Source organism: Dioscorea cayenensis, chromosome 15 (genome assembly GCF_009730915.1).
Source record: "Dioscorea cayenensis subsp. rotundata cultivar TDr96_F1 chromosome 15, TDr96_F1_v2_PseudoChromosome.rev07_lg8_w22 25.fasta, whole genome shotgun sequence".
NCBI lineage: Eukaryota > Viridiplantae > Streptophyta > Magnoliopsida > Dioscoreales > Dioscoreaceae > Dioscorea > Dioscorea cayenensis.
Genome location: NC_052485.1, coordinates 1,658,191 through 1,670,357, shown reverse-complemented (window position 1 = coordinate 1,670,357; position 12,167 = coordinate 1,658,191). Strand labels below are relative to the sequence as shown.

At 30.0% G+C, this 12,167-nt stretch overlaps 1 protein-coding gene across 4 annotated transcripts; it reads left to right on the top strand.

Moving 5' to 3' along the window:
* Positions 1 to 9,539: 9,539 nt before the first annotated feature.
* Positions 9,540 to 11,923, top strand: LOC120277003 (bifunctional adenosine 5'-phosphosulfate phosphorylase/adenylylsulfatase HINT4-like). 4 transcript variants are annotated; one of them, XR_005541428.1, is made up of 5 exons: positions 9,540 to 9,638; positions 9,721 to 9,767; positions 10,269 to 11,021; positions 11,501 to 11,569; positions 11,733 to 11,923. XR_005541428.1 is itself a non-coding variant. In XM_039283742.1 (5 exons), exons 1-5 carry the CDS (start codon positions 9,606 to 9,608, stop codon positions 11,734 to 11,736), a joined length of 225 nt encoding a protein of 74 aa, XP_039139676.1. In that variant the 5' UTR covers positions 9,540 to 9,605; the 3' UTR covers positions 11,737 to 11,923. The 4 variants fall into 4 exon arrangements, 1 of the variants encoding a protein (XP_039139676.1); XR_005541429.1 differs by having other exon boundaries at positions 9,721 to 10,345; positions 10,827 to 11,021; XM_039283742.1 differs by having other exon boundaries at positions 10,269 to 10,340.
* Positions 11,924 to 12,167: the final 244 nt, after the last annotated feature.

The window sequence follows — 12,167 nt, the reverse complement described above, 5'->3', positions numbered from 1 at the left end:
ATTAAACGGTCCCTCAAACTAATGTTCTTGGTGTTGCCAACACTCATCAGTTATTAGCCATGCATTCTTCCTCTCGATATAGTCTGGCCTCCCTCCTTTTGTTTTATCCAGCTGTATGACAATTTTTCTTTAACTCATTAAAATCCTTTGTTGTTTTTTCCTTTTGTTTCTGTTATGTGTAATGAAATGATGGACCCCTCCATGCATGCATCCTTACTCTTTAGATGCTGTTGATGTTTTCCAATCATTGTAAGGCATCTTTCATGATGCCTGTTCCTCATTCCCAGGTCCCTCAATTATTGAGCACTCCAACTTTAATGCTGTTTTTTAAATAAGAAACTGACAAATGCTGTTATTGTTTCTATAATAAAATAGTCAATATTCCATTCTTTTCTCATGTCACAGATTGCGTTTTTGAATTGGTAATTTATTCACAGTTCTTTAAATAAATAACAAAATAAATGCAGTCAATAAATGGTAGTTCTCGTTTGGAGATCATACATGTACCACACAAACGTCCCAGCTAGCTGGTTGTTATTTTTATTTAAAAATTTGATTTCAGTGGTAGTTATTGTTTTTGTTTTAATATATCATATATATATATATATATTTATATAGCAGATTTAATTGCTTCAGTTATAGTGGCAATGACAAGACTCTGAAGATCCAGGACTGAATACATATATATAAAAAGAGCTGCACAGTAGTTGGACAGAACTATAAAGTAAAACTACAGAACAAATCAAAAGTTAAGAGCCAGGACTGTTGGTGGGTCACATTAATCAATAATGGCACTTCATTGACCACTTCAATTTCCTCTGCATTTGCATTGCCTGTCTGTTGGAGCGAATTGGATGAGCGTGCCGAGGGCATTTTGAACTTGACTTTTGGAGTAATTTCAAGTCCTCGAATAAATTTACATCAGATCCCTTAAATAGGGGCGCTTTTGTTTTATTAGTAAAAAAAAAAGACATCAAATATTTTTTAGCCATGAATTTGAGAGATAATTTAGTGTTTGTGTAAGGCCAAAATTTCCACTTTGATTGGAAGTGCCTAGTTTGTGTTGCATCTACTATTGGCGCAGGACAACGAGTACTGAACCCCCTTGAACACCACACAAAATCAATCTTGATGATACAAAATATATACAATATTGTATAATGGTGGCCCAACAACATATAGAGTTAACAACAGCTCAAAATCAAATCTTATCAAGGATTTATTTGTTTGGATGTCACAATATAATATTCTATTGTTCAGCAGAGTTTTCATTAAAAATAACCAAGATTATGCAGAAGCTCCACAGACTGAAAAAATAAAGTTGGAGCAATCCATCACAATGATAAGAAAAAAGACTACTTTATGGGCCCCTGGTCCCTGATGTAGGGAACTCATCTCCAAGAGCAAGCCGCGCGAGATGACCTCTTCATGATTTTGAAGTCTGATCAACGGCACACTATTTTTTTTTTTTGATAAAGTGGATAAACCACAATTACATTAAAAAGAGAGGAAAATATTATAAAAAAAACCAAACAGACAAACAACTCCACTAGAAGTGGAAACAAAAGCACACAACAAAGGCACACTATGAGTTTGCAGTTTCTTCTTTCTTCTCTAATGGATGTGTTTCTCATGGTGTGTTTTCTTGCTGTTTCTCTTCACTTCCGTTTTGTTGTAGTTTTCTTTTCAATAAATTGGTGGTTGATATCTCTTTTATTAAAAAAAAATCATGCCTATAAAAAAAACCTAACGGCACTAAAAAGAATTATTTTAATTTGGTTTTTTTAGAATGTGAGATATTGGAAGTCCTATAAAAGTAAACCTCCCCTAGCTAGGTTATATATATACACACACAATATATATGAAAATTAATCTTATTCAAAACCAGTTATTTAAATGATCCAAGCAACAAACACCATCAATAATTTATTTAATTTATTTTTTATTCCACACAATGGTGGTGTTTGCTTGAGAGATAAAAAGATAAGGTTAACAAAATCGTTTACAAAAATTAGGTTGGAGGAGAAACTTTTATTTGAAACAATTAATTTTTTTTTTTTGAAAAAGTGGATAAACCATGTTAATTAAAAAGAAAGGAGAAAACTATAACAAACTCCCACAACACAGCTGTGGGAAAGCACAAAACGCAAACAACATCAGCAAATCACAAGAAGTGGTAGAACAGGGGACACAAACAAAACAAAGAGACAACAAGAAACAACAAAGAAGTAACGGCACACAAAAACCGCCACTACACTCAGAAACCACCTTGCTACTCGCCCGTGTGCTGGACTTGGGTCCCCTCAGAAGGCAAATCACCCCCTGTCTCCTCCACCCTCGGACCTAAGAAATCCAGACTCCGGCGGATGGTAGTGATGGAATCCTCCAACTTGACTCTGGAGCCATCCCCAGCTGAAGAGAACCATGTCACAAGCATATGAGCAATTTTAATGATGAGAGCATGCGCAGATATGCTATTAGCATTAAAAATGCAATCATTTCTAGTCAACCAAATTTTCCACACAATGGCTTTCACCACAAAGTCCCCCATAACCCTACAAACAGGTCGCACTAATGATCTCCAAGTACCCCAAGCCGAGGTAATGGTCAAAGGAGGATCCGAAAGGTGAAGCAGATGTACAAAGTAAATCCAGACCTGCCTAGCAAGAGAACACTGAAAGAACAGGTGATCCACTGACTCTAAATCTGCATGGCATAGAACACAGGTGGCAGCAGGTAACCAGTTACAACTTCTTTTTGCTAAATTCTCGAAAGAGAGAATTTTATTTTTCATGCAAGCCAGTTGAAGATATTGACTTTTTTTGGGGACAGGTTACGCCAGAAGAAACCAGCCACTGGACAACGTAACCCACCATCATTAAGGAAGTTGTAAAAAGATTTGACCGAGAAAGAACCATTTCCTATCAGTCTCCACCATTTTATATCCCCCAAACCCCCCGAGGGCCCTCGCAGCCGGACACAGAGGTCAGCAAGAACTGGGTGCGCATAAAAGGGCATCTCCTCAAAAAGATGGAGCAGCTCACACACCGTATCGTTAGGAGTCGGCAATCTTCTAAACTCTTCCGGCCAGATGTACATAGGAGCTTGTCCATTAACCCAGCGATCTTTCTAAAAAGTGTTTCCATCCCCGAATTAACACCTTGAAGGATACAGCCTCTTAAAGCCGGTAAGCAGCTCATTACCTCTTTCCAGAAGAAGGATATCCTCCCCGCTTGCCTGGGGAACAAGCTCCATCGATCTAATCCATAATTAAACTTAACAATATCCGCACCACACCAGGTCGGATCCGACAAGTATTTCCACCACCATTTGCCTAATAGTGCCAAGTTAAAATTCTGGAGCTCTAAAATACCTCACCCTCCCTGTTCGCCCGATCGACAGAGGTTCTTCCACCCAATAAGCCTACTCTTAGGATGGTCAATGTCAGGTCAGGTCCCGACCATAGGTCCATAAGAAGTCCCTTCTAATACTTTTAATCTTTTTGATGACCCAACAGGGCAATCGGAAAAGAGACATCCAATACATAGGGATAGCAGAGAGGATAGAATTCACCAATGTAAGCCGACCACCTAACGACAGGTATTGCACTTTCTAAGTGGAAAGTCGCCTTCTTATTTTAACAATAAGCTCCTCCCAATCTTGCCTTCTTGGCCTTCGCCACGAGATCGGAATACCCAAATATGTAACATGAAGGACCCCGCTGCCATAAGAAAGCGTGTCTGCAGCTGCCTGGTCAGGAAGTAAGTCCCGGGAAGAAGAGTATAAGCAGGTTTCGGAAAAATTAGTTTCTAAGCCTGTCATCCCCTCAAACACTAACAATATAAGCTTCACCACCCGCAAATCTTCAAGCCCTCCCGTAGTTAAAACCAGTAGGTCATAAGCATAATGGAGGTTGCACATACTGCCCACCTCACCTAACGGCACCCCAATCAAAACCTTTGAGCGAAGAGCATGAAAGAACATCGAGCATAGCGCATCCGTAAAAAGCACAAATAAAAAAGGAGATAACGGGTCTCCTTGTCTTAATCCCCTCTGATATCGCACATACCCACACTACAACAAAATTGAAGATTAGTGACAATTTTAATTTTGACATATTGGTTTTTTGTCACAAAAAAATACATAATGTGACGAAATCATTATTTAGTCACTCATTTTGCTTGTTTGATAATTTGATGTGACAATACTTTAAATTGTCACATGATATTGTCACAAAAAGATTATCTCCAAATGCACTCGTACTTTTAATGACGGTTTAAATATTAAGTGACAAATATAATACGTCATTAATATAATATTTTTTCGTGACAAATTTTAAAATTTTTTGTTTTTAAACTAAATTTAAATAATGTTACTAATATTAACGTATATTATCAATGACAATTTAAAATTTTTTTTATGTACCTTAATTTATTTTTGTGACACATAGGTTTGTCACCAAAATATAAGTAATAATAACATTATAATATTGTTACAAATAAATATTGCATTACTTGATGATATTGGATAATGTCACTATTTGTTACTAAATTTAATGACACTAATCATCTCTCACTAATAATTTTTTTCGTAGTCAAATGCTAAATACCATTGAAAGATAAAATGGTAAATGACATAAACATTCTTTTATGCTTTACAATTAATTTAGGAGAAGAATATAACAAAATTATTTATATAAATTGACATAGATATGAGTAAGGACATAACAATAATTTTTTTAGGTGGGTCATGCAAAACGTTAATAAACCAAACAACAATTTTCTTTTATAAATATTTTTATAAAAATATAATTTTTAATATCATGCTTACCAATTTGTCGAATATAAAAGCAAATAATAGACTTTTCCAAATATTTTTCTAAAATCATATATTTTTATACAATATAAATAGCTTTTAAACATAAAAAAACTTGAGAAAGCAAAACAATATATTTTTTGCAAAAGAATATAATTTTTTTCATGTTATATAAACTAATTTAATACCTAGGGACAAGGGGATAAAAAAAAATTTTGCAAATATTTTTCCTAAAAATATAATTTTTTTAAACTATATTTATCAATTTATACATTGTTTATTTTCAAAAGAAAAAAATTGTGAAGATAGGGTTGTAGCATCCCCATATTAGTTTAATTTCATATTGATTTATTTTAAATTATTTATTTTTTATTCAAATAACTCTCTTTATCTCTTTTTGAATTTTTTTTTTTTTAAAGATTTTATTAGAGATATTTTATATTAACACCTTCATATATATTATAATTTATTTTATTAATAAGGACTAAATTATAAAAGACCTTTATATTATTGAAGTAATTTTATATAGATATTAAAGAAGTTTTTATAACTACAGTATTAATTTAAAATTCAAATTTCATTGGTTTAAATTTGTTATAAGTTTTTTTAAAAAAATTATTGCGAAATATATTTAAACGATAATTTAAAATTCAAGTTTCATTGATTTAAATTTTTTAATAATTTTTTTAAAAAATTATTACAAATTTAATTAAAAACATATAAAAATATGTTAGTTTTTATATAGAATTTGAAAATATTTTCATTCAATAAAAAGATATATCCTATAAAATTTTTTAAATAATTTTAATTTGTCTAAATTTAGTTTAAATTTGTTAATAATTTTTTAAAAAAATTATTGCGAATTTAATTAAAAAAATATAAAAATATGTTAGTTTTTATATAGACTTTGAACAGATTTTCATTCAATAAAAAGATATATCCTATAAAAATTTCTGAATAATTTTAATTTATCTAAATTTAGTTTAAAGTTTATAAAAATTTGAAAACAAAATTCTATATTTAAAAACAAAATTCTCTATAAATCTCTATCTCAATTTCTATTTTTTCTCAATCTTTTTTTCTTTCTCATCATTACTAAGGTACATTTTATTTCTCTTTCTCAATGTCCAAACTACCGTGTATTTTTTATTTTATTGTTGCCTCCATCTTAAGGCACACTTCCACTTTTTTTTAGTTCTTGATTTTTTTTTATAATGCTTGTGTAAGTTCCTACTTCATCAAAGATCTCATGAATCTTTAAGTATTTGCAATAGTGTTCCAATGCACTTAGTTCATAAATTTTTTATAATTGCTTGATTCGTTTCTAATTTTATGAGTTTTTGTAGTGATGATGGTTCCGTTGGAGAAGGGAATATTTGAATGGGAAAGAGATTGACATCGGCTACAATCATTAGATTAAAGTTTTCTTTCCAAAGGGTTGCTAACAATATTGATTCTTGTGTTTTTTGATTAATTTATGTATTTTTAATTATCATTATTTTATAATGGAATTATTGTTATAATTTCTATAGTTGTTTGATTAGCACTTTAAATTGTTAAAGTTTGTCATTAATCAATTAATTTTTGTTATGATTATCTATTGTGCTTATTATTAATTTTTTGGATGCATATTAGTATATATGTATATGTATATATAATTATATTTTGAACTTTACTTTGGTTAATTTACTATTCTTATAAATTAACATTTATTATTTTAAAAATATTTGTTTCAGGTTTTAATGAGGCAAGCTCTACATCAACAAAACACCATAAACACGAACGACACAAGAGTTGCATGAAGAATAGTTATCTATTTTGATATGATTTACTTAAGATTATAAGTTTTTAATGTTAATGAAATTTTACGAAATTGAAATTTGTTAATCCATAAGGTTAACTGTAAATTATGGTAATTGTGTTATTTTTCTTTTTGCAATAATAATATTGATTTAATTTTATTTATGATAAATTATCAAAAATTAAATTTTGATAATTTATATAATTTATTTAAAAAAATATTCACTAAAATATATCACAAATTACAAATACATCATAAAAACATGATTGATTGTGACATTATAAAAATATTACAAATTATATAATATTCAATTAATTGTGACATTACAAAAAAAATAATTTATGACATATTTTTCATTAGTGACGCATTTTCATCATCACGAAAATAGACTTTTGTCACTAAATATTATATTTTTTAACAATATATAGTGACGTTAATCATTTTTTATGACGCTATTCTATTTGAAAGGGTGACAAATATTTTTGTTATTTATTATTTGAAAATCAATGGAATGTCACAAATGATAAAACTTTACCTTATTTTAAGTGACAATTCATAACATTTTATGACAGTTTGGCACAACATTTAGTGATAAAAATGCATGTCATTAATGATTATAAAATAGGTAAAATATGATAATTTTGTCACATAAAAGGTATCATTGTGTGACGAACATGTAAATTATCACATTAACCCTTTAGCGACGGAGCTAAGGCGACAAAATGTGGTGACGGCAACAAAGCGTCACAAAAAATTTTTAGTGACAGAAATATATTATTTTATGACATTATCACATATGTCAATAATTGACAAATTTGTTGTAGTGGCATTTGTGATACATAAAATATTATTAAAAAAATTTCTTAAGTGGATTAAAAATCACTTTTAAAAAATGGATCCGGGTCGGTCCAAATCGGACCAGGATCTGATTCCTAATTTTATAATTCCACTATGGTTTGCCACTGGGGTATCATTGCTACCATTGCTATCGCCGCCATCACAGTTGTCACCGCCGAGAGAGAACGTCAACCATTTTATTCCTCTGCATATAGGTTGGTTATACCTCCACGCTGAGGATATTGTAGTCGTCATTGCCGTCTCTATTGACCATTGTTAACGAAAATTGCTTCATTAGAACACATATTATTCCACTACAAAAAAATTGCCTTATACTGACGCTTTTCAATAGTAACAGTTAAATTCCGTAGCTATAGATTGGTTTTTACTGACGATACTTTAAAACTGTCACTATATATAAGATATTTACTGACGGATTTTAATCTGTTGGTATAGGTAGACTTTTATCTATAGTAACAGTCAAATTTGTAGCTATAGATTATCTTTATCAACGGAACATTCAATTTGTCAGAATAAATATGACATTTACTTACAGATATTGTTTCATTGGTATAACTACTACTCTATACTTATACTTATCTATAGCAATAGTTAAATGTAGTAGCTATATATTATTTATACCAATGAATTTTTAAAAGTGTTAGAATAGATTAGACATTTAGTGACGGAAATCATTCTGTTGGTAGAACTATATGTTTTGAATTTTATTTAATTTTTATATTAATGTTTAGTAGAGCATGGCTTAATAATAATAATAATAATAATAATAATAATAATAATAATAATATCAGAATTAAATTTGAGATTTATATTAAGAATAATAATTAAATTAAAAAAAATAATCATTATAAAACAAATATAAAATAATAATGTCATGATAATTTACTCTATAAATTATAAGCACATTCGTAAAAATAACAATCTAATGAATATCGATTGGATATATAAATTAATAAATTAATTTACAAATTTATGAAAATTAATTAACTTATTATTTTATATAAATTAATTTGTTATATATTTTTTTATTTGACTAATATAAATAATTATTGAAATAAATATTTAAAAGATTAGCATTCATTACTGCAACTACTAAAATTTTTTTTTTTTGATAAATAAATATTTGATTTTATTTATTTTTATAATTACTTTTAACATTGGATTATGATATTATATATATATATTGAAAAAAAACGCATGTTATTAAAAGATAATGTTAAAATATAAAATTAATTTTTATGCTAAATTAAATTGGCTTATTGATAGTTGTTTAATATTTAAACTTAAATAATAAATATTTAATGAATAATTGTTTTACTTGCTCTTGTATAATAACAAATAATGTTCATTATATAAATTAATGAAATTGTAAGTATTTCATACAAAAATAAAAAATAATCTTTATGTTTATGTTAAATTGAATTGGTGTATTGTTAATTTTATAATATTTAAATTTAAATAATTAATACTTAATGAATAAGAGAGCTTTATAAAAACTTAAAACTTTATAAAATATAAATAATAAATATTTTTTCATAAATTTTATTATAAACAAAAACAAAAGTTTTTTTCAATCACTCATGATGGGGAACTCGAACGAGCTCAGCACCAGAGCTAAGTTCGCCGATCAGAACCCTAACGCCCAACGCTGCTGCTGTCGCTGGCGATGGAGATGGGGATCCTGCCCAAGCCGTATCGTGGCCAACCCGCATGCCGTTCACCAACCTCAGCCAAGTGGATGGCGATCTTGCCCTTGCGCGCACTCTCCAAGAACAGGTTTAATCCCTTCATATGGTTTCGATTTCATTGTTTTTTTCCTGAATTTCTTGAATTTTTTTTTGCCTGGGATTGGCGCAGGAGGCGGCGTACCTGATGTTGATGAGCGGCCGTGGAATAAGTGGTGACTATGCGAGTTCAGTGGGGAGCTATGAAGACGGTGGGGAATTTGATGTTCATGATCATGAGGAGGGGAGTGAGTATGAAGAGGAGTATGAGGAGGATGAGTTCGTTGAAGACGGGCATCTTTCGTCATTCCTTAAACTTTTCGTTCCGGTTCCAATATAAGAGCACGAGGTACCATTGTCCGTCGATGGCGGGCATTGCGGGATTGTGTTTGTTCTGCTAGATCGCGATGTCTGCGACTTCCACCCGGCTTTTCTATGATGTCTGATCATCTCTCTTTCTCTCTTCTCCTTTTCATCTTCTCTCTTCTCAAAATTTTTGGCTGATATTTTGTTCTTGATCAGGACGAGAGGGTCGTTCCCTTCCCCGACATCAACCCCTCCGCCTTCAGGTATCATCTTTGTTCTCTTATTTAGTTTCTGATCTTCTTATGGCTTCTTTCTAGATTATGTTTAGTCTGATATAATTTTGGGGGATTCTATTTTATAAAATTTATCAGTTGATTCTCTTCAAGTACATTACTCAAATCTGGTTTTCCAGATAATGATAATGAAGGAATCTAACCAGGATTTCTGATAAACTAAGTTCCATGGCTGTTTGAGCTAGGTGTACAATATCCTAACTTTTCAGCATTTGTAGCTAGAATTATTCACTGGCATTTTCAATACCCAACTTGATTTCTAGACTTCAAACACTGGGCAAGGAGTAGCATCACTAGAACTGGAGCACTTCATTGTAGAGTATTCGCTTATTCTTACTACTGTAATTACTTTATGTTTATCACATTCTATTAATGCTAAAAGTGTTTTATTATGCTTATTGCCGAAATTTTGTCAACTTGTAAGCTTAAAGTCATACTGAATGGGTTATTGATTTCTTTAATACTGCACAGGCATTATTTAGTTATTCCTGTTGAACACGTAGCAACTGTGAATGATCTCAAGAGGGGCGTTGATGACCATCAGTTAGGTATCCTGGTTTTTATTTATAATGTGAGAAATTACTAGTATAGAGTATATGCAAGTTAGACAGCTGCATGTTATCAGTACTTGAGAATTCTTCTGTACTTACTTAACCTGGCATGGTTTTTCCTCTTCTTTTTCAATTAGTCACATGTTATAATGAGCATGAGTCATGCTGATTGAAACATATCATGTAAACAAAATTGTTAGATTATAAAATGTTATTTGTTCATAAAAATTAAAAGCATGAATGTTAATCAATTAAGTTGACCATATGGATATGAATAAAAAGAAAGATAAGGTGGCAAGTTAGCTTTGATGTCCTTCATTTAATTTATGTCCTCCACAAGTAATCATCTTGAATGACGAACATAGACATGGCTCTTGAGCTAGTGACATTGACTTTATGTCCTTCATTTAATTTTTAAGAATATATACTTAATTAAAAAAATTATATTCATCGCATTTTTATATTTTATTTTTCAAAGATTTGAAACAGTTACAAGTACAAGTCTGGTCCTTCATGTTCTCAAATCATATATCGTAATGAAGTACAAGATTTGAAGGCTGAGGTTCAAGGATTGAAGGAAGCTTTAACTACTATGATTTCATTATTTCAAAAACAATTTCCTAATGAGAACATGGAGGTCCTAAATGCTGGGACTTGCATAGTCAATGGAGAGGTATGTGATACTATGTATATTTAGCTATATATATATATATTAGAGTAGCAAATTTGTTGTTAGTCTATAGTCACACTATGGATTAAATATATTTATTTTTCCTTATTGGCACATATAATTTTTTTTAATCTTTTATTTTGATTGTTGTATATTTAATTATTTTAATTTGGTTTGTTGTAGGATTTTGATGGTATTGTTGGTAATTTTTTAATAGTCTTTGATATTTATCATTGTTTTTAAATACATTTATTTTCCCTTATTGTCATATATAACTTTTGTTAATTTTTTTGTTTTGATGGTTGCATATTTAATTATTTTATTTTGGTTTGTTGTAGGATTTTGATGTTATTGTTGGTAATTTTTTAATGGTCTTTGATATATATCATTGTTTTTAATCTTTACAAGTTATTACTAGTTTGCAAATCCTTTTAGCTATTGTTGTGTAAACAATTTTAACTTCTATTTTATATAATTTGTAGGTACCTGATGCTTCTAGTGCTCAACAAACGCCGCATGGGAATAATCATTCTCATGAATCAAGTCATCAAGTAAGCTCTTATTGTCTCCAATTGAAAAGAAGGCATGACATGTTGTATATTATTTTACTTATAGTTTTTTTATATTATTCAACTTATTTTAAGTTTTTATATTAGTATTTTATTGTTACATACATCTTATTAATTGTAATTTTTTTTAAAATGGTTCTTGTAGGTGATGCCGTTTAGAAGATGACATCGGTTCTACTTGGGAAAATTCTTGTTGCTTTATTGGGTTGTTAGACATTAAATGAAAGTAGTTTATTTTTGTGTTAGATTTGAAATTGAGGGAAGAACTCTTGGTTGTCAAGATTGAATGGTGGTTTATTTTTGGACATATACCTTATAAATATATGTTTGTGGTGATGTAATAGTTTCTTTTTTATTTTTAGTGAAATATTTTTGTGTTTTTTTAATGGCATTGATTGTTTTAATTTATTGTAAATTAATTTAATTGTGTATGAGTTATTAAACTATTCATAATATATTTCCAGGGGTAACAATAATAGTTTTATTGACAAATTAATTATTACTATAAAAATTTTTACCGACGGTATAGTCGTTGCTAAAGCTAAACATGTCTTTTTGAATATACATCTATAGCAACGGA